This window comes from Poecile atricapillus, chromosome 7, assembly GCF_030490865.1.
Source record: "Poecile atricapillus isolate bPoeAtr1 chromosome 7, bPoeAtr1.hap1, whole genome shotgun sequence".
Lineage (NCBI taxonomy): Eukaryota > Metazoa > Chordata > Aves > Passeriformes > Paridae > Poecile > Poecile atricapillus.
This window is the reverse complement of record NC_081255.1, coordinates 24,638,463-24,660,243: the sequence shown is the minus strand read 5'-3', so window position 1 is coordinate 24,660,243 and position 21,781 is coordinate 24,638,463. Positions and strand designations below refer to the sequence as shown.

At 52.0% G+C, this 21,781-nt stretch overlaps 1 protein-coding gene across 2 annotated transcripts in view; it reads left to right on the top strand.

Annotated features, from left to right (window-relative positions):
- Nucleotides 1-21,655, top strand: part of ZSWIM5 (zinc finger SWIM-type containing 5) — a 99,251-nt gene extending 77,596 nt beyond the window's left edge. For both annotated transcript variants that reach the window (XM_058842139.1, XM_058842140.1), the window contains exons 5-14: nt 4,106-4,285; nt 6,543-6,719; nt 8,955-9,101; nt 11,992-12,129; nt 12,593-12,853; nt 13,256-13,391; nt 15,110-15,267; nt 17,430-17,593; nt 17,893-17,974; nt 18,391-21,655. In XM_058842139.1, the coding sequence (XP_058698122.1) occupies nt 4,106-4,285; nt 6,543-6,719; nt 8,955-9,101; nt 11,992-12,129; nt 12,593-12,853; nt 13,256-13,391; nt 15,110-15,267; nt 17,430-17,593; nt 17,893-17,974; nt 18,391-19,253 (2,306 nt within the window). In that variant the 3' untranslated portion in view covers nt 19,254-21,655. The remainder of the gene's footprint in view (nt 1-4,105; nt 4,286-6,542; nt 6,720-8,954; nt 9,102-11,991; nt 12,130-12,592; nt 12,854-13,255; nt 13,392-15,109; nt 15,268-17,429; nt 17,594-17,892; nt 17,975-18,390) is intronic.
- The last annotated feature ends 126 nt before the right edge of the window (nt 21,656-21,781 follow it).

The window sequence follows — 21,781 nt, the reverse complement described above, 5'->3', positions numbered from 1 at the left end:
GATACATGAATGGATGGGTGTGTGGGAAGGCCTGGACGCAGGAAGCAATTTGCTTAAAATTACAGATTATTTGGCCAGATTTCCAAGCTGCTATCCAAGACGAGAGCCCTCCCTCCCTTCCTGCACAGGCAAGGGGAGAATGTTTGGGTTTCAGTCCTGGCTTAACTGTACAAGGACGAGGTTGGTGCACGCAGGTTTGGTCGCCGGAGTGGGAGGAGGTGGCAGCACGTCCCTGTTGGCAGATGGCAAAGTGGCTGGGCAATGTCAGGACCCTACCAGTGCTGGATCAACACGACAGCAGGGGAAGTGTGGTGCCAGCCAACACACGTCAGAGCAGCTCGCCTGGCGCAGGCATGTCACACGTGAGGGTCTGGGCACCTCCATGCTGAAGAGAAGTTCCTGTAGAGGACACGGTGATGCTCCAAGAAGCAGCTCCAGGATGGGCGTGGGCTGTACTCAAAGCAGGGATTATTCCCTCATTTTACAGAAGCCTTTTGCATTTGGCCTTGGGCAGTGTTTACTGTAGGAGCAGAGCATATCTCTGAAGGAGCTGTGGGGGCACGGAGAGACCAGAGCTGCTCTGAGTTGGGGGTGTTCACCAGTAACAAACATCAGGAATGCAGAGAGGTGTCCTAAAGCATCCCTGGGTGGGTAACAGTAGCCGAGGCACATAGGGCAGTGGAAGCACCACATACCACTGCCTGTGGGTGCCAAAGCTGCTGGTGTTACCATTACTGCTGAAGGGAGGGATGAAGGGCCTGTTGCCAGCTGCCACGGGAAGCTCTGGCACAGAGCACAATCCTCCACCGCTTAGAAGCAAAAAATGGGCCTTTTGGAAATTATTTTGGGCACGTGTTTAATAATTAATCATCGATTTTAGCAAAGACTCCATCACAGACTTGCGTGGGATTGGAAGAAGATCAGCCTTAAAGAAGATTGTGGATTTATGCTGGGGAAAATGTAAAGGATTTTGCAGGATTTCAGAGTTACAAAAAAAAAAAAAAGAAAATGAAAATAAAAATGGGATCGCTCACTTGTGCATGTGCTGCCAACTGAACCTCTATTGCCCCGTCTGCTGGGGAGCCAAAGGAAGGACCTGCTGGATGGAGAGCTCAGCAGCGTGGGAGTATTTGCCCTGGCGCATTAGTACTTACGATTAAAGCCTAATTACAAAAAATAGACGAAAAACCAGCTGAAGTGCAGCCTGACCTTAATCTGCCTGGAGACGGGTTTATTTATCTCGGCCACTTGTTTACAGTGGGGAATTTCAGTAGATTAAGCCGGGGAGCGACCCTGTGGGAAACGGGAGAATTTCTTTGATGGTTGGGAAACTTGGGCGCGGGATCGGAGTGCCTGTGTTCTCTGGGGCCAGCAGCCAGGACCACTGGGCTGGGAAGGCTCTGACCCCCCTGTCCCTGCACCCAGCCCCGTCATCAAAAAGCATTTTTGTTTAGAGGCTTAGCTTAATCGTGATCTGCCGCTTTGTTCCCCACTTAACCTCCTGCTATCAGAAAGTTCAGATGAAGGTTTCTGCAGCATGTGAAGAGACACGGAGTCTGACCTGGTGTGGCATTTCGGCTCAGGACAGGAGTCACTTGTGCTGTCAGCTGATGTCACTTGACCACAGGGCTCAGAAAACCACTCTATTATATCTCCCAGATAATTATCATGACCGAGACAGATGCAAATCTCACTTCCCTCCTGCTTCCCACCTCCCCACCACATTGTTCTTTCCGCAGGAGAGCCCAGGGGCATAATGTTTTGGCATGCAAAGGATGCCTCAGAGGGCTCTCAAAAATAGGCAGCAAAGTCATGAGGCTTCCAAGGAACGCAGATTAGCAGAGCTGTAGGAGCCAAAAATCCAGCGGGTGCATCCCATTCCTGGGGGCGGTGAAGCTGGAGCACCAGGCCTTGTTACTGCCTGTCAGCCAAGCTCTGTGCACCCTCAGAGGCGTGAGTTGAAACTGCCCGAGGCTGCTTTTCACACAAGCAGCCCCAAAGTGGGCGAAGAAGAGCAATGACAACAGGCAGGAGCACTGATGGGAAGGGAATACCCAACGCCCAGAGTCGAGTGCAGGTTTTATCTCATGGCCACCCGAGGAGGTGGGAAGTTCTGTCCCCATCCTTAAGGAAGACTCATTTTCTGGAGCTGATGGCCCCTAAGGAGGTACCTCTTTTACACGTTAATTAATTGCTGATGTTTCAGCTCAAAAATCTTAATCCCTTCATTCATCAGAAAGAAGTGAGGTGTTGGTGGGGTTTCCTGGGAGCAGAGATTGAGCTGAACTGGGCAAGGGCTGCTTTGGACATTTGCTGATGCTCGTGCCTGCAATTGCTTTTCCCGTGCCCATTCCTGGATGTGATGCTGCTGCCACCATCTGCGTTGTGATGCGGTGATGTCTCTCCTGCCAAGCCAGGTGGCTCCAAGGAGCCAGTCATGCACAGCCTCCAAAGCCTTACTAATGTTTTGACAAGTCCACAAGTTCCAACTGGCAAAGGATTGATCTGGGGACATGCACCCTCCAAAAGCACCACCAAAGCTCAGCTGTAATGCAGAGGAGTGGAGAGGCACCGGAGCGGAGCCAGGGCCGGGACATCGCTGCCCAGCCTGAGTTTGCCTCACGTTGTCTGGCAGAGGGGCCTGCTGCTCTGGCTCTTGTCAGATCTGCAGCCTCGCTTGGGGCTGTTTGGCTCAATGGCAGGGCTGTGCAGCTGGGGATCTGCTGCTCAGAACACAGCCAGCGAGGGAAGTGGTTTGGGCTTGTGGAGGAATCTCCTTGTGCAGTGGAGGCATGTTGGGTGATGTTGTCATGCCACTGGCTGTCACTTTGGGATGGGAACTGTGGCTCTGGGAGTGATGGGGAGGTGAGGGACAGCAGTAGGCTGGGCAGGGAGAAGGAAGGTGCTCCAGGTCTCTGCTGAGCCCATGGCAGAGAGGCAGGGAAGGTGTTTCTTGCAGAAACGCAGGAATATGAGCTGTCCCATGTGTGTGACAGGATTTGACATGGGCAGAGGGAGGAGCAGCAGCAACTGCTCAGCCCGAGGGGATCCCTGGGGATACCTCACATTGCAGCTGTGGCAGCCCACAGCCATCCCACCCTGCAGGGAAGCACAAGGGAGGGGACATGCTGCATCCTGGCAGTCTTGCAGGGAAATTTGGGTAGAAATGAAATTAGCTAGAGAAGAATTCACAGGTTTGCACTTACTTAGGTTGCCGTAGCCCTTATCGTAGCAGTGAGTGACCCAGAATAGTCTGCAAGGCTCAGTTAGCAGCACCAGCATCAGCCCTGTTTTATCAAAGGATGAGCTGAATCTTAATGATGACAGATGTCCTTGGTCCTGGTTTTGCCTCTTGCACAGCAGACAGTATCATCAGCATCATGGGAGGTCCCATGGTTGACCCAGAGGGTGTCAGTGTGGGTGTCCTACCGGTGAGCAACTTGGCTTGTGGGATCCAAAGGACTCCTGTCAGGGAGGGCTCTTGCCTGCAAGACATCAAGCCAAACTCCAGGTTCCTCTGCTGGTTCCTCTGCAGGCTGGGGGCTACTAGGGATTGAAAAAGAAAAAAAAAAATAGAAAGAAAATACACCAAATCTCCTTTTTAAATAGTTGAATGCAAATGGCCTGAAGAACAATGGCAGATGAAATAGCATTCAGAGAGGGTTTTAAAGCACTTGGAACGTGGGTAGGATCAGAATCAGGTTAGTCTTTGGAGATACAGACTCTGCAGCTTGCCAGGGTGTTTTTAAGCATGCTTTGATGTGTAGTTCAAACACTAGATTTGTCCTGGCAGACAGAAGCACTCACAAATTCATACACAGCCGCTCTCTCCTTCCCTCCTCCTCACTGTCCCCCATCTCATGAGATTATAATTTAGCTTCATTATGGAGGAGTTTTACTTTGTCCTGGTTTCAGCTGGGATAGAGTTAATTTCCTTCTTATTTAAAAGCTGTGTAAATCCCCCTCCTGGGTCCATGCATTATGCTGAAATGAGTTTACAAATCTCGATGGAACCTTTCAGGCTCTCAAGGCGAGCAAGGCGGTCGGAGAGCTTTGCCCTGCACACATGGCGGTGGCACCTCGGTGATTTCTTGGCTTTGTTTAGGGGCGCTGTGGGTGTGTGTGGTGTTAAACCCGCACTGCAAGCTGGAAGAGAAATCCTGCTGGCTCCGGCAGCTGCGCAAGTGGGGCGAGATGGACGTCTGTCCCCTGGAAGATGGCAATTATGGTAACGAGCTTCCCAACATCACTAACGCGCTTACGCAGAGCTCCGGTCACAGCCAAGGTGAGTCCGGGCAGGGAGTGGAAATCCAGCTGACAGCCACAGGGGTTGGGTCCAGGTCAAAACTCACCCCAAAGCTGAGAGAACTTGCTTCAGCTGCTGGTGACGTTTCTGCAAGTCATAGGAATACAAAATATTTGTCTTCACAGCCTCTGGTTTTATATATAAAAGTTATCTTCTTTGCTACAGGGTAGAGTTGCTGGTGTTTTGAGTTTAGAGACTGTTTTAAAGCAATTTAACTTTGGGGCAGTTCAGACCCCTGCAGTCTGTGCACGTTTGGGCATGGGGTAATACAGGAAAACAGTGCTGCTTGCAACAGAGCTGAGCTGAGCTCAGAAGTCCTGGCTGTAATGTGAGAGTGAGGAGCTGGAGATGGTGCAGAGCCCATTTCCCAGCCCTTAAGCCTCACTTAAAGGCAGTGACTCAGGTGGTAGGGAAGTCATTAGCCAGGAATGTTAACACAGTTCAAGTGCAGAGCACAGACAGAGCAGTGTAGTTAAGGGGATGTTCCTTAGTGCTAAAATAGTTTCTCAACCGCTGACAAAGCATTTGATCCCTTTAAACTTAAGCACTCTTTCTTCTTCCTTTTGCCTGAAGTAGACATTAATTGAAAGTTATTGCACTTCACATGCCTCTGTCTGCTGCACTGGAATTGTTCTTCGGTGTGTTATGTGTGGCCAAAGTGGGTGGAGGAGAGGGGGACAGTAGCCCTGCCGAAGGGGGAACTTCATTCTTCTGGGTGGGATTAGTCCCTCAGCAGCAGTTTGGGAGCGTGACTGTCCTGCCAACCACCCCAGCAGTAGCCAGGATTGCATGGCCTTATGCTCTTCCTCAGGGAGCCGCTTAATTTAAACCTGGCCTTGCTCCATGTCTTGCACCAGCCCCAGGACTACCCCTGTGGTGTTCCCAACTCTCCCAAGGATTTGCTCTGGCATTTGGGGAAGGTTGCTAGGGTTGAACAGGTCACTTTTTTTAGACCTGCAGGGAGTTCCCAAGGCACATGCCAGGGATGTCCCTTTCTCCCTGTGCTCCTTCCTCTCCCAAGAAGTGGACTGAAAGCAGCACAGATCCTGGAGGTGTCCTGGGGTTCATGTTTGTGCATATGCAAATACTGCTCCAGATTGTTGACAGCCTCTTTTATTACTGAAGAACAGCTGATTCTTGAAATCCTTCCTGGTAAAGTGAGCAGGCTTGGTTCTCAACATACAAACACCTGTTTAATTTCTCTCCACCTCAGGGTGCCTGCAGCATTCCGGCTAATTGCTTGTTGCCATCGTTTCCGGAGCATGTTTACCCAGCCTCCCTGGATCAGCTTTGAACAGTGCCTTTTGTTTTCCACCCTTGAATGCATTTAACTCGGCCCCTCTTGTGGGTTGCAGGACCTAACACGGAGCATTGCACCCCCTTTGGGGCTTCCAGTTTTGCAGCCTGCCAGCTGTGTTTGGCCTTCATGATCCAGTGTGGCTGAAGTGATAGTGGGATTGCTCCGGACAGGTTTTTTCCTCATAGCAAACCACTTGTCTTGTTCGGTCTGGATGGGGTGAAATACTAATCCAGCATTTAGTAGCTTCAGAAATGCCCGTGAAGTTACAGAGCAGCTCTGAAGAGGAGTACAAATCTGGTGCAGGGCAGCAGTGGGGTTTCAGACAATGCTGTCTCCTCCCTTCCAGCCCTCTCACGAAGCCCACAGAGGTTGCTGGAGTGTGATGGTTCCCCCCCAACACCCGTGGGCAGATGAGACACAATTGTGTGCTTCCCTTTGTGGCTTCATGTGCTGCTGATCTAAGAAGCTGCAGTTCAGTGAAGCTGAGACTTTGTGTTGGAGCAGAGGAGGAGAGCTCATGGTGTTTGCAGGGCAGTACTGCTGAGGAAGCCCAGTCCTGATCCCGGGGCAGCTGCCTGCGTGCTCAGTGTCACAGGGGAGGGAACGCACTGCCAGGTTTCAAGGCGTCAGCCTTGTGTGTGACAGTGGATTGTGGTCACAAAACAAACGGGTGGGTGGTCCCTTCCTCTTTTCTCACCTCTTTGACCAAGTCAGCTATTCTAGCAAGTTACGTAGCAATGCTGTCTGAGGAGACATTAGCCTCCCTCAGAGATGGGGTAGGCAGTAGGGGTATCCAAAGCCAGAGCCCATGTCCATCTTGGAGACCAGGTTTTGCTCTCATTGTAAAGGCAGAGCTCTTCCCAGAGAGATCATGTCTGGCAGGAGGAACAGGCTGCCCCTGCTCCACCAGGGCACTGATGGTTCTTCTCTTTGCAGACTCACTGGCCAGGCCCAGACGAACCGTGTTCACCCGGGCGATCGAGGGCTGTGACCTCCACTGGCAGGACAGCCACCTGCAGCGCATCATCAGCAGTGACTTCTACGTGTCCCCCTCCTACCAGCGGGAAGGCGAGAGCCTCCTCTTCAACTCCCAGGGACAGCCACTGTGGCTGGGTGAGCATCCAAACCAGCAGCCCCTCCTGGCCTGTGTGGGTAGGGTTGCTCCTGGAGAGGAGTCACCTGAGGCTGCCTGGATCCTTGCGAGTTTCTGCATCCTAGACTGAAATTGCTACCCTGGCCCTTAGCCTGAGGAGTGGGGGGAGCAGAAGAATTCAATGCCTACCCACACCCAAGTCATAGTCCTTAGAGCAATCTCCAGATATTTACAGTCTGGGCTTCTCTTGGGCAGTTTGGACCAAGCACATCATGTCTCTTTTGATCCTGCCAGTGTTTAGCTGTCACCAGAGCAACCTCTCACTGTTTCCAGTACAGGGGGTCTGGACACTTAAAGTCTCTTGAAAATTGACTGCAGAGCACAGCTGTATCCTCTGGGTTTTCTTTTTCCTGCTCTCACATTCTTGTTAGTCTTCCCTTAAAGGCAATTAACAGTCAGTCCAGTTAAGCCTCATGGGAGCTTAAGGTATACTTGGCTAGGCAAGTCCAGAGGCCTCTTGTGTTATAGACTTTTAGCCCAAGTACCTCAAGCCACACAAGTTCTCTCTTGCAAAGTCATGACCCTGGGCAGATCTGTGGACCCTTGACAGCTCCTTGTCTGGGATGAGAAAGAGTGACATGAAGGGCTTGGGTGGGAGCCTGGTGTGGCTGTCAGCCTTAAGGCAGACCCCAAAATGGGAGATACAAGTCCTCACCCACCTGCAGGAAGAGGAATTACTTATCCCCTACAGCCCAAGAATTGAATATATGAACACAGAAGAGGGCAAAGCCCACCACTGCACTGTTGTTCACTCCAGAAGCTGGGGTCAGCCACCAGGAAAAAGAATATTTAAAGTTGTCTAGAGATGAAGTTTCCGGAGTAGCAGGCACTAAGTTGCTGTTAATGCCAGGAGATAGGAAGGGCCCATATGTTAGGCTGTTGGTACACCTTAGTTGGAGCAGGAGAGGATATTTCTGCTCTGGGAAGAATTTTAGGCAGCTTCAGGCAGGAGTTCTCTTTCCCACACAACCACAGGCAGCAGTGGTAGGTTAGTGCATCCATGGACTCCATCTAGAAGGGATGTGGTGGTTCCCCTGTCCTGAGCCTAATCTGGGTACCGGTGAGCCCTTTTTACCCAGCTGGTTGGTGCATGTTATTTTTCTGATATATTTACCATGATTTTTGGATTTTGCGCTTTTGCTTTCTTGGCACCTCTTCAGGGACTCGGTGCTGGGAGAGGAGGCTGATTTGTCAGCAACTTCCAGTGATGAATTCAGTGAGAAGATGAATATTTCATCCATTTAGCAAATGAATAGAGGGAGCAACAAGAAGCTCTTTTACAGATGTGTTTGTTCTGAAATCTCTTCCTCATGTATTCCTTGTGGGTGACCTTTGGGATGTGGATACCCCATTTGTGGAGGTGGTTGTCTGCAATTCCAGAGCTTTCTGAACTCTTCCAGGAATAGAAATTATCCCTCTATGATAACTTCAGATTGTCTGTGTTTGCCTGGGTTTTTTTTCTCCCCTTGGTAGGACATTTTGAAGGAAAATGGGATTTTTGCTGCTTGTTATGCAGCATGTCATGTCATCTGCTCCTGCTAATTTCTCACTCAGTCATAATCCTCTCCACAGTTGCTTGTGATTTCAGGTGAGCAATAAGCAGCAGGAGCAGATGAATTCCTAAGCAACTGTGAGTCTAGGGAGGGGGTTTCATGCAACTGTTCCTAATAATAAAACACCAGGTAGGAGAACTGCAGAAGAGACAGGATGTCTGCAGAGCTCACTCCATGAAGGTGTTAGGGAGTCAGTTCAAAGCATCACCCCAAGTCTGCCAGTGCCCCCAGCACAGTGCTGGAGCACAGCCTCACCCTGTGTATCATCACCTGTGCCATGAGAGAAAATCCAGACAAGCCATGCAGATTTTAGGAGAAAGGAGCAGCAGGGTTGTAACAGCCTGTGTTGGAGCTGTCATATTGCAGCAATGGTGCGTTGGAAATGCTTCCATTAGATAAGCTTTGCGGAGGTGGGGATTTAGGTATTGACGTGGCTGCTGTGGGTTGAATGTGGCAGGAGTCCCGCTAGTATTCCTGGTAGGCATCCTTTCCAGGAGCAGGGAGAAAGGGATGAATTCAAGACAGGAAGCAGGAGTTCAGCTCAGGTGTGGGGAACATGAATAGAGGATGCCCCATGAGTACCATCCTGTCAATGCCTGTTCTCCTCTGGTTCAGCCGTGCCCCCTGTTCCTTGCCTTGCAGAACATGTCCCCACAGCCTGTGCTCGGGTGGATGCGCTGCGCTCCCACGGTTATCCCAGAGAAGCTCTCCGACTAACTGTTGCCATAATCAACACTCTGCGACTGCAGCAGCAAAGGCAGCTGGAAATATATAAGCATCAGAAAAAAGGTATGAGTTGAGCTACGTGAGATGTGTCTTGTCATGTCTGGCCAGGGTGTCTCAGTTGGTTGGAAAGGTCTTTTCTGCCTTGACGAGGCAAATATCCAGCCTGGATTGGCAACAAGGTTTTGAAAGAGTTTAGGAATAAAAAGAGGATATATCAGCTTTGGAAGGAAGGTCAGGTCTCTCAGGAATTGTTTAAGGGGGTTGCTAGAGCATGTAGGAAAAAGTTAAGAGAGGCCAAAGCTCAGTTCAAACTTAATTTGGCAGCTTTTGTAAAGGATAATAAAAAATGTTTTTACAAATGTATTAACAGCAAAAGGAAGGGTAAGACCAACCTTTGTTCTCTACTGGATGTGGGAGGGAACTCAGTAACTGCAGATGGGGAGAAGGTGGAAGTGCTTAATGCCTTCTTTGCCTCAGTCTTCAGTGGGAAGATGGCTTGTCCTCAGGACAGCTGTCCTCCTGGGTTGGTAGATGATGGCAGGGAACAGAATGGTCTCCCTGTTATCCAGGAGGAGGTAGTCAGAGAACTACTGAGCTGCCTGGATGTTTATAAATTTATGGGCCCAGGAGGGATCCATCCCAGGGTGATGAGGGAGCTGGCAGATGAGCTTGCAAAGCCACTCTCCATCATTTGCCAGCAGTCCTGGCTCACTGGTGAGGTTCCAGATGACTGGGAGCTGGCCAACGTGACTCCCATTCACAAAAAGGGTGGGAAGGAGAATCCTGGTAGTGATAGGCCAGTCAGCCTGACCTCAGTACCCAGCAAGGTAATGGAGCAGTTTATACTGAGTGTCATCACTTACAGGATGGCCAGGGTATCAGACCCAGCAAGCGTGGGTTTAGGAGGGGTAGGGTTGTGTTTGACCAACCTGATCTCCTTTTATGACCAGTGACCCACCTGGTGGGTGCAGGAAAGGCTGTGGATGTTGTCTGTTTGGGCTTCAGCAAGGCCTTTGGCACTGTCTCCCACAGAACACCCTTGGAAAATCTGTCAGTCCAGGCTTGGACAGGAGCACTCTTTGCTGGGTTAGGAACTGGCTGGATGGCCCAGAGAGTGGTGGTGAATGGTGCTGCATCCAGCTGGGGGCCAGGCACCAGTGGTGTTCCTCAGGGGTCTGTGCTGGGGCCAGTTCTGTTCAGTATTTTATTGATGACACAGATGAGGGTATTGAGTCGTTCATTAGTAAATTTGTGGACGACACTAAGCTGGGAGCATGTGTCAATCTGTTGGAAGGTAGGAGGGCTCTGCAGAGAGACCTGGAATGGTTGGATGGATGGGCAGAGTCCAGTGGGATGATGCTTAATAAGTCCAAGTGCTGAGTCCTGCATTTTGGCCACAATAACCCCCTGCAATGCTATAGGCTGGGGACAGTGGCTGGACGGTGCCCAGGTGGAAAGGGATCTGGGGGTGCTGGTGACAGCCGGGTGGACATGAGCCAGCAATGTGCCCTGGTGGCCAAGAAGGCCAGCAGCATCCTGGCCTGTATCAGGCATGGTGTGGCCAGCAGGAGCAGGGAGATCATTCTGTACTCTCTGTACTCAGCACTGGTGAGGCCACACCTGGAGTGCTGTGTCCAGTTCTGGGCCCCTCAGTTTAGGAAGGATGTTTAGACGACTGAGGGAGCTGGGGTTGTTTAGCCTGGAGAAGAGGAGACTTGGAGGTGACCTTATCACTCTCTACAACTTCCTGAAAGGTGGTTGTACTCAGGTGGGGGTTGGTCTCTTTCTCTAGGCAGCAGCTGACAGAACAAGACAAGAATGAGAGGACACAAGCTTAATGAGTCTCAAGCTGCACCAAAGGAAATATAGGTTGGATATTTGCAGAAAGTTTTTTACCGGAAGAGCGATAAAGTACTGGAATGGTCTGCTTGGGGAGGTGGTGGAGTGACCATCCCTGGATGTGTTTAAAAAAAGATTGGATGTGGCACTTGGTGCCATGGTTTAGTTGAGGTGTTAGGACATGGGTTGGACTCAATGATCTTGAAGGTCTCTTCCAACCCAGCGATCCTGTGATTCTGTTAAGAGTTATGGTGCCCCATTCAGACTGGCAGAGGTGGAGGATGGGCAGCACTGCAGGGGACTACTCATGTCCTAGAAAGACAAACTGAGTTGCTTGAGTCAGGCTGAGTTGATACCCACATGCTAAGGACAGAGCTGCCTACATATTGGCTTCAGGCTGCTGCAGTAGGGATGTTCTTGTTCCCACTGTTGCTGTGTCTGGTTGCCTGTAAGGGTTGGCCAGGCAAGTGCTGCCCACATTAAAGAGGAGCTGCCTGACTGCAGAGCAGCAGTAACTGTCTGTGTGTGCTACTTCCACCTTGGATTTTCTGAGTAAAAGTACCAGGAGACAAGCCTAGTGTTCCTCCTTTTGCAGTTTCAATTGGCAAGGATCCGGGGTCAGTTACTGCAGTGCTGCTGAAGGTCAGCGACTCCTGGTCCTTGCCAGCTCAGCCAGTTTGAGATCACCAAAAGATGGAATTTCTAAGAATCACTGGAAGTCTGTCATCTCAGGAGAGATTTCTGCTTGTGTTTCCAAAACATTCAGGCTACCATTGCAAATCAGTCCATGAGCTGCAGGTCTGACATTGTAGACCTTATCTTTGGGATTCTGCAGACCCTCACGTCCTCTTGGAAAAGAGAATGAGTTGCTGTATCTTATGTGGCCTTAGGGACACTATTTTGACAGCTGCTCCCTCAGTTGTCTGTGCAGAGTGGCTGCTCCTTGCTGCTCCTTGTCCTTGTGAACTACCTACCGTGCCAGAGCTGGCCCTAGAGGTCCCTGTGATCCAAGCTGTGAGATAAGAAAAATCCTCTGGTCTCAGAAGCCTCTCTGTATGCAGAACTTGTCTTTAAATTCCTTACTTTTATCATCATCCTATTCTATTTTATCCAGAGCTGCTGCAACGAGGAGCAACAACCATCACCAACCTGGAGGGCTGGGTAGGCCACCCTCTGAACCCCATCGGCTGCCTCTTTCTCACCCTGACCGAAGCTTGTAGATTAGAAGAGGAAAATTGCCTTGAAATTTCAGGTACCAAGTGTTCCTTCTGGATCCATTCCTGGTGGCTGTGGCTGAGGTGGGTGTAGATCAGGGGCTCTGGACACCTGGACTCTGAGTCATCCCTCTCTGCCTTGGCAGGAGCACCAGGGCAGAGCTGTAGTGCAGACAAGGAAGACAGTGAGTTGAAAGTAGAGTTTTCTCAGCCCCAGGGTTTGCAGCCAGAGCAGAGCAGGTCCATGGGAAGGCTCTGGTATTAGCTGTGCATCCTGTTGGACATGTCTTGGGTCTCCTGCATCTCCTAGTGAGAGCAGGAAGGGAGGGAGAAGCCCATGTCTCCCTCAGGGAGCTTTCATCTGTCGTTTCTGGATAACTAAAAGCAGGCAGGAAGGGAAGTGTGGGTCTTGCTTCTGAAGTGAGATTTTTCTCTGCAATGAATCTGCTGTCTGGGAAGACTCTTTTAACCCCACACTGCACCTCCTCTCCCTCCTTTCAGACACTGGGGACTCCAAACCGCCAGTGTACCAACATGTGCCCGTCGTGACTGGCAGCCAAGACGGTGACGAGTCCTACCTGTCCCTGGCCTTAGAGGTGGCCCTGATGGGGATGGGTCAGCAGAGAGTGATGCCTGAAGGTCTCTATGCCCAGGACAAGGTGTGCCGCAATGAGGAGCAGATCATTGCCCGGCTGCAGGACCTGGAGCTGGACCCGGTGCTGGTGCAGACCCTGCGGAAGCAGTGCATCTTGCTGCTAGAAGGTGGGGACTTGGCTCTTCTAGCTGACTTTTGCATCTTAGCTGAGTATTGGCAACTGTCTGTGAGGTGCCCTTTTCAAAATTTATGCCCATCGTGCTTCTTCCTCTCAGGATGTGGTGCAGAGCCTGTGGGACAGCTGCTCTGCCCCATCACCTGGCAAAGCAAGGGTTTGTTGACATCCCTAAAAAATCCTAAAAGACCTAAGAGGCAATATGGAGAAGGGTGCTAAGCACATGGCTTCAGTTTCTTATCTTCTTTTAGAAAAGGAAAGAGCATCCCTGGATCCAACTTGAGTAACATGTCAGGGAGCTGAACAGCAGATCCTCAAAGCTTTGGGGTATTGCAAACCCCAGCTAGAGATCCTGGTGTGCTGATTATGGCTGATGGGCTCTGCTTCTGCCTAGGTGGTCCCTTCAGCGGCTTGGGAGAAGTCATCCACCGAGAGAGCGTCCCCATGCACACCTTTGCCAAATACCTGTTCTCTGCCCTGTTGCCCCACGATGCTGACCTGGCATACAAGCTGGCTTTGCGAGCCATGAGGTTGGTGCATGTTTAATTCTGTCTCTGCTCCCCTTTTTGCCTCACTCCTATGCTTGCTGGGAAGCTGGGATGCTTTTCAGCTTTAGAGCAAGGATGGCAGTGGAGACAGGCTGGGAGTTTGCCATCCACGGGATCTTTTGCAGTGCGTAGGGCCACTGGGCACAGCAGCAGTGCAAAGAGGTTCCTGCTCTCCATCTGGGTGATTTGTGGTTTATAAACTCCATCCATACAGATTTGCATAAGTCCAATAATGTCTGCTGGCCCAGCCCTCTGCCCAGCCCCTTGCTCCAGGCTGGACCACCTCCTGCCTGTCCCTGTGACAGGCATCCTCTGCCAGAGCAGGTCCCAGGCACACACAGAGCTGTCATCTGCCTTCTGTCTGCCAGGCCTTGGGCACCCTGCAGCCCTCCCTGCCTGCAAGAAGGGCTGTTATCCTGGCACAGATGGGCGGATGGTTTGCCCCGGGCTCCAGGGTGTCACAGAGCCAGGTGGAGAACACAGTTGCACTCTGTTGTCCATTAAAACCCATCTCTGTCTCTGGGACTGGGAAACAGCTGATGCTGAGAGCGGCCCTATCTCCTTCCTCAATCCATGACACACTTCAGACATCAGCCCATGTATTGCACTGTTTTGACAGAGACTGGATGGGTCTTGGAAAGGCTGGAATTTCCTAAACGAGTCAATGCTTGGAGGACTGTCAACTCCAGAGTATCCCAGTGCTCTCTTCTACCACCATTAAAAGTCCTGGCCAGAGTACCACCTTTTTTGCAGCATTTCCACAGTTAAATAAATGGGTCATCTCTCCCCAGTATTGGGGAGAAGTTTGGAATCCCCCTGTCCTGGGAAGAGCTGCTCAGGAGGACGACCAGCCCTAATAAACAGCCAAGGACCTCTGTGGTGTGCAGAGGCACCATGTCCAGCCAGACCTGAGACCCCTGGCCCTAGGGATGCCATCTGTTAGTGCCCATCCCCTGCTCATAGCTAGGACTCCCTGTGTTAGGATATCTATGTCCAGGCCTGGTAAGGTTGGACTTCTGCTGCCCTGTGGTTACCTCATGCCTGCAAGTGAGGATAGCAGAGACACTTGGATGCTCTTCATGTCCAGGGTGCAGTTTCCCTCCTGCATAACTAACCATCAAGATAGCAACACCAGCACCAACTCAGGGGTTTAGGATTTGTCACCACAGCTGGTGACTTGAGGCTCCTGCTCCCCTTCTTTAGGCTTGATTCTCCCACAGGTTTTCCAGGCTTTTGGATGTGCCCACAAAAAACAGGCAACCTAACCTGGCAGCAGAGTCCCTGGGGAAATATGCTGCTGCTTCTGATCATAACCAAGCATTTTAAGAAGAACCAGATGATACAGTCAGGAGTTCTGCCGGGTGCTTTGACATGAAAGGAGCGGGAGGAGAGGAGGGATTTTACTTTTTTTTCTTAGGGCTTTTTTTTTTCTCTGAGGTCTGTGCTTTTCCTTACAAGTTTATAAATCACTCCACGAGTCTTGCTCCCCCCTTTCAAGTCAGTCTCGGATTGATCCCTGTGCCCATGTGTTGAGCACACAGCCTCGGGAGCCCCACACGTGCACAGCAGCAGGATGTTCAAAGGCATTGCTGCAGGCAGCTGCCTGCAGGCAGCCCCTGCCTCGCCTTGGCAGCACCTCAGGGAGAGGAGGTGAAACTGGGGCTGGGCTCTGATGTTTCCTCCTCCTGCTTGCCCTTCAGGTTGCCTGTCCTGGAGACCACGGCACCATCCGGCGATGTGACTCACCCTCACCACCTGGTCTCGGTGGTCCCCAGCAGGTACCCACGCTGGTTCACCCTGGGGCATCTGGAGTCACAGCAGTGTGAGCTGGCCTCCACCATGCTCACGGCAGCCAAAGGTTGGTGGCAGGGCAGTTCTGGGGCAGGGTTGATGGGATGATGGTGCACAAGAGCATTGAAGAGTTTTTTCTGGAGAAAGGAGGGAGTTCTTGCTTCTGCTGGCACTGATGGAGACTGGCTGGGTGCCCCACTGGCAGCCTGCTGTGGGCAGGGCAGGATGAGCTGGCCTTGAGAATCTGGAGTTTCTGGGATTCTTGTCCCAAAGGTCTTATGGTCCAGCAGGGCGGGATGGAAATTTCCAGTGAGGTACAGACAGGCCTTGCAGCCACAGTGCTGCAGGTCTGGATAGTGCCCAGGTGATGCAAGAGCATGCCTACCCTGCAGCACAGCCAGCTGCCAGACCAGCAATCCCTGCCAGGCATGTCATGGGGTCATGCCATGGTTTAGTTTGAAGCTGTTTATCCTTTCACCTCTGCTTTGTCTCTTCCACCCTGTGGTAATGATCCTGCACAGGCTGTGGGAGGGAGAAGACCTCCCTGTGCACCAAACCACAAGTGGCTTTTGTGAAAGATGGGATCAACAGTGCTGGGTTAGTCCCAGCTGCAAGGGGCTCGTGAAACACCTCACTGATCTCTTGGGCCTCTTCGATTCCTGCCCAGGCACTATTAGGAAGGCAAGCACAGGCTTTTCATTAAACACCCTCCTGACAAGAAACCAACCCCAGCAGGATGGCAAGAGTCTTGTGTCCCACGAGGGTCAGTGAGCCAAGCAGTTACCACTGCCCTCTGATGTCCTGGTGCTGCCAGCCTGACAGGGAATGTTTTTCTTTCCCAGCAAGAGGGAAGAGAAATTAGCTGTCAGAAAGCTCCAGCCTTGCTGCCTTGGAAGCCTCTTCTCTTCTTCCAGCCTCCTCCTCTAGGCTGTTTTACCAGGGCTGATGGTGTTCTGCCCAATTTGCAGTGCCCAGATGAAGAGCTGGTACTTGGCTTATCCTTTAGGTCTTTTTTGTCCCTTCCAGTGCCTAATGGGATAAGGTTATTATGCTGGGGATGTGGGGCTGTTGGATTGTATTTGTTTTTCCCGCTGTCCCCTTCCTCAGGTGTTCCCTTGCTGCAGCATGTCCCAATGTGATCCTGCAGCCTCTCTTGCCCACGCCCCCACGAGCCATTTTAGGGAGGCATGGATTTTGGTGGCAGTGCAAGTGGCTGTGGTGGGTGGCAGGTGATATCTTTAGCTATGAGTCACCCGAGATGTCTCCATGTGTCCAGGTGCAGCACTGGGTTTTTCACACTGCTATGCATGATTTGGTTGTCTTTGCATGAGGTTCATCTGCTCACTCTATGACTAGGAGTAGAAATAAAGCTGGAACCTAATGTGATGTGTTGGCACCTCTGGTCTGCATACACTCCAAAGATCCCACTCCCCACACTGTGTCCCACAGGGACTGATAGAAGGATTTCCCAAGCTAGGTGTAGGATCATGGTATTAATATGCCTTGGTGTGTCCCTCTTCCAAGATCCTGCCCCATCTCCTGATGCCATCATATATCCTAGCACCCACAACTTCCTGTAGCAGGAGACCCACAGCACCACTGGGTATTGTGCCACAAGCCCTCTTCTTTGGGGATAACTCAGCCTGTCTCAGTTGTGAGTGCTGTGTGCCTGACTGGGGATGTGGAGGACCAAGGTGCAGCAAATCTGGGTGACCCCAGCCCAGCCTTGCAGAGGGGACTTGCTGGGCAAGACTGTGTGTGTGCAGCAAACAGCTTTTCCTCTTCTTCCTAATGTTCCTGGACGAAAATCCTGATGTTTCTGCAGCCATTCAGTACTAGGCATCTCCCCAAACCCCTCCTGTTCTGGGAAGAAGCTGCTGTACAGCTGTCAAACTTGAGGCCAGGATGGAACATCCAGGTGCCTGGAGATGTCTGCTAAAGACAGGATGTGTCTGGGATCACTCAGGATTGTTTGTCCTTTCTCTGAGAGGAAGAACTTGAGTGAGGACACTTGCTGTAGTATGTATCCCTTCCTGGGGAGGGTGCTCCATTTTAGATTATTGGACTGCAGGGCCTAACCCAGCACTGCTGTCTGTCCCTCTGTGTGTGTGTCCAGAGGAGCTGGCTGTGGTGAAGAGACTGTTCACTACATGGTGCAGGCAAGAGATGGGACTCCAGGGCAAGGTGGGGGGATACCTGAGACATCTGAACGTTCTTGGTTGCTCCCAGGGGACATGCTGCGCCTACGCACAGTGCTGGAGGCCATCCAGAAAAACATCCACTCCTCCTCCTTGATCTTCAAGCTGGCTCAAGATGCATTCAAGATTGCCACACCAGCTGACAGCAACTCTGACACAACACTTCTCAATGTGGCGCTGGAACTGGGGCTCCAGGTACAGGATGATGCTGGGGATGCTGGTGGCCCTTTTGCCCCCAGTGCCATGGCAACTGTGCTGGTTATGGTCTTCCGCCAAACGAGGTGTCCCCTGTGAATGGAGTAAAGTGATCCCTGCATGGTCCTGAGCAGGGGACCTCAGCCCTGGGAAGCCCCTGTGCTCACTGTGGTTTGGGTAGAGGTGAGGCAGTGCCAGGTCGCCAGCTGAACCAGAGGGATTTTTGGGGAACATTGCTCTGTTGGGTGGCCTCACTAGACCCTTGCAGGGCAGCCAGTCACTTCAAGTTTGCCTCACAGGTGATGCGTATGACCCTGTCCACCCTCAACTGGCGGCGGCGGGAGATGGTGAGGTGGCTGGTGACGTGTGCTACTGAAGTGGGTGAGTTCCATGTGCGGTGGGGGGATCTGGCCTGCATACAGTGGGAACAGGGTTAGGCATGGAGATCCTAGGGTCATGCCTAGCTCTGAGCTTCTCCCAAGTCTCTCATTTCTTCCTGGGTGACTGAATTCACCTCAGAGCACCAGCTGACAGGGTTGGGACTGCAGCAGTGGCCAGTTTTGGGACTGGGATGGGTGCCCTGTTACCTGGCCCAGGCCAGTGGTGATCTCTGTGCCCTGCAGCACGGCAGTGCAGGTTGGCCTCTGCCTGTCCCCCTCTGCCCTCTCCCTCTTGGGGCAGAGGCAGCAGCTCAGCACTGCTGTAGGCTGGTTTTGCCCTGTCTCCGGGTCTCAGAGGAGCCCTATGAACTGAGTCAGGTTCCAGGGCTGTGCTGTGACCACGGTGTTTTCTTGCAGGAGTGAGGGCCCTGGTGAGCATCCTGCAGAGCTGGTATTCATTGTTCACACCCACGGAAGCAACCAGCATTGTGGCGGCCACGGTGATGTCCCACAACACCATCCTGCGCCTGAGCCTGGACTACCCACAGAGGGAGGAGCTGGCCAGCTGTGCCCGTACCCTGGCCCTGCAGTGCGCCATGAAGGACCCCCAGAACTGCGCCCTGTCTGCCCTGACCCTCTGTGAGAAGGACCACATCGCCTTCGAGACCGCCTACCAGATAGTCATTGATGCTGCCTCCACCGGCATGACCTACACCCAGCTCTTCACCATCGCCCGCTACATGGAACACCGGGGCTACCCACTTCGAGCCTTCAAACTGGCCTCATTGGCCATGACACATCTCAACCTGGCCTACAACCAGGACACGCACCCAGCCATCAATGATGTGCTCTGGGCCTGCGCCTTGAGCCACTCTCTGGGCAAAAACGAGCTGGCAGCCATCATCCCACTGGTGGTGAAGAGCGTGCACTGTGCCACAGTGCTCTCGGACATCCTTCGCCGCTGCACCATGACAGCACCAGGGCTGGCTGGCATCCCTGGGCGCAGGAACTCGGGGAAGCTGATGTCCACTGACAAAGCGCCCCTGCGGCAGCTGCTGGATGCGACGATAAGCGCCTACATCAACACCACCCACTCCCGGCTCACCCACATCAGCCCACGGCACTATGGGGAGTTCATCGAGTTCCTCAGCAAGGCCAGGGAGACCTTCCTCCTGGCGCAGGACGGGCACATACAGTTTGCCCAGTTCATTGACAATCTTAAACAAATCTACAAAGGCAAGAAAAAACTGATGCTGCTGGTGCGAGAACGGTTTGGGTGAGCCCCGGCTCCTGCCATGCTCACTGGCAGGGTCTGGCCGCAGCACGGGGACTTGGGAGAGAAGAAGGAAGGAAAGTGGAGATCAGCTTCCCCCCCACTGGCAGAGGCTGCTCTGTTCTGGTTTTCTGTTTCTTTTTTTTGTTTGTTTGTTTTCTTTTTTTTTTTCTTTTAGTGTTACTCTTTCTTGGATTTAACCATTTCACACACTGAGAGGATCCAGAGATTCCTTGGGCACAAACCAAAAGGCAACCACGGGGAAAAAGGATGGTTTACTCAGCCCCCTGCCCTCCCTTGCCAATACCAAAAGCTAACCTGGAAATCTAATACCTCTTTCCTGAAGGACGTGGTCGCTGGAGGGATACGAAGGTTGCAAAGTGAAAAATCTTTAAAATTATGTGGGGAATTTAACAAAAAAAAAAGGAAAAAACAAAAAAAAAGGAAAACAAAAAACGAGCAAAGAAACCTGCGACACTAGAACCTCATGCGTCACCAAAAGCGATGGCTTTGCAGAGTGCTTCTCCCGCCCGCCCGAGACATGCAAACTCCTCTATTTGTGAAGATACTTCAATAAAAACAAGTAAAAGTAACTGTTCTCAGGGATTGCTTACTAAAAGTAACACAAAAAAAAAAAGCATTTATGATACTGTAAATACTATAGTATATGTGTCAATTATTAAATTGTAAAGTTATAATTATTTATAATTCTGTCTTTTATTTGGGGGATACTTGAAATTGTTGTGGGCTGGGGCGATTATTTTTATTATTGCTATTATTATTATTATTGTTATTATTATTATAACTATTATTTAAAAAACCCACACAAAACCACAGACAAAAAGAGGAGGAGGCACGCGAACATTTCTCAGGTTCCCATGGCATCGTCAGCAGCAAGAAGGGTGTGGGGGGGAGGCGAACATCTACTCAACTCACAGCCCTGGGATGGACGGACAGATGGATGGAGGAGCAGCAGCCCGGCGCTGGAGGATAGCGAAGGAAGGACCTCGGGACGATGCTTGCTCGGACACACGCAGATGCTGGCGATGGAGGACTCAGCCCATCGCAGGGTGGGTGAAGGGTGGAGTGCCTGGGCGGGCACCAGGGCTGCCGGCTCCAGGGGAGGGAGGGGCAGCCGCGTCACCTTCCCGCACCGTTCCCAGTTCCGTGGTGCGGCCAACGCTTGGCCCTTCCTGGCTCGCCCCGCACTGGGAGCACACTCCAGCCCTGGGCCAGTGGCTCTTCAGTTTTGGTTCGTTTCTTTGCCAGCAGGTTGGGAGGGCTGGGGGGGCCAGGGCCAGTCTGGATGGTGACTTGTAGTTAGAGAACATGCGCTAGTTATCTGCTGTCTGGTTTCATTTTTTGGCAAGTGACTCATGTCCGCGCTCTGGCCAGGAACCCAATTGTACTCGGTCTGTGTCGCCACCAAAATAGCAGTCTTCAACCAGTCTGTTTCTCTCTTTTTTCCTTCCCCCCTTTTTTTTTTTGTTCTTTTTTTTTGTTTTGTTTTGCGTGCGTGCGTGTATGTGTGTGTGCGACCTCTTCATCTGATGTTTAATAATAAAAGGGATGAACATTACCACCTGTGTCTCTCCTGCCTTTCTCTGAAGTCAGGGGTGGTCACACTTGTGCAGAGTAGTGTCACAGCCTCCTGTGCTAGCCAGCTCCTGTGCCCCAAGGACAGAGCAGGGACAAGGGACCCTGGCTGCTTCTGGGTGCAATTCCCTGCTATGTACAGTGTTAGCAGGTCTTGCCCATGCTGGAGACAGTGCCCTATCCATGCCAGCTAGAACAGCGTTTCTGCCCATGTCTTAATCCATCCTGCTGCCAACCTGGACCACAGTGAGTGTGCTGAAGTGTGGGATGGGGTGGCAAGGAGCTGTAACTCAAGGTTTCTGGGCTGCTTTTTGCAGGGTTTGCTGAGCCCCAGGCAAGCTTGGCCCTGAGGATCAGAGGAGATGGGAGGTGTACATGGGAGAACACTCTAGGACCAGGGGGATGGTCCTAAAGAGGCTTTGGGAGCTGGAGGAGGAAGGCCATGGTGCCTCTGCTGCCATCCCAGCCAGTGTGGTAAGGGTGCTGGTGGTGCTGTGTCAGAGGTTCTCCTGCCGCTTTGCCAGCTGTCTCCCAGGTGAGTCCTGCTGCGTCTCCCAGCCCCTTGAGACTGCTCTGGTTTGAGGACACATTGCCCATTCCAACCTGAGCAGGACTGTGGGACAGCTAATGCTGAATCTGCCAGTGGTGGGCTATGAGCCCCAAGGTCCCAGGCTGTGACCCTGCCAGCCTCAGGCAGCCCACCTTCCCTAGCAGGGCTAAGCACGTCCATCCTCAGATGGCTGTTGTACCCTGGGCTCACATCCTCTGCAGCCTGGCAGGGAGAGGCACCCTCCACAATTTTCTGCCATCCCTGTCTCCCCATTTTGACCTGCAGGATAGGGCTCAGGGGCTCCCCCTCACTGCACATGCTCCTCTAGCAGCCTGCCATGACTTCCCAACTCCTTCAGGGCTATCCAGTTCCCCATCCCCCAGCCAGAG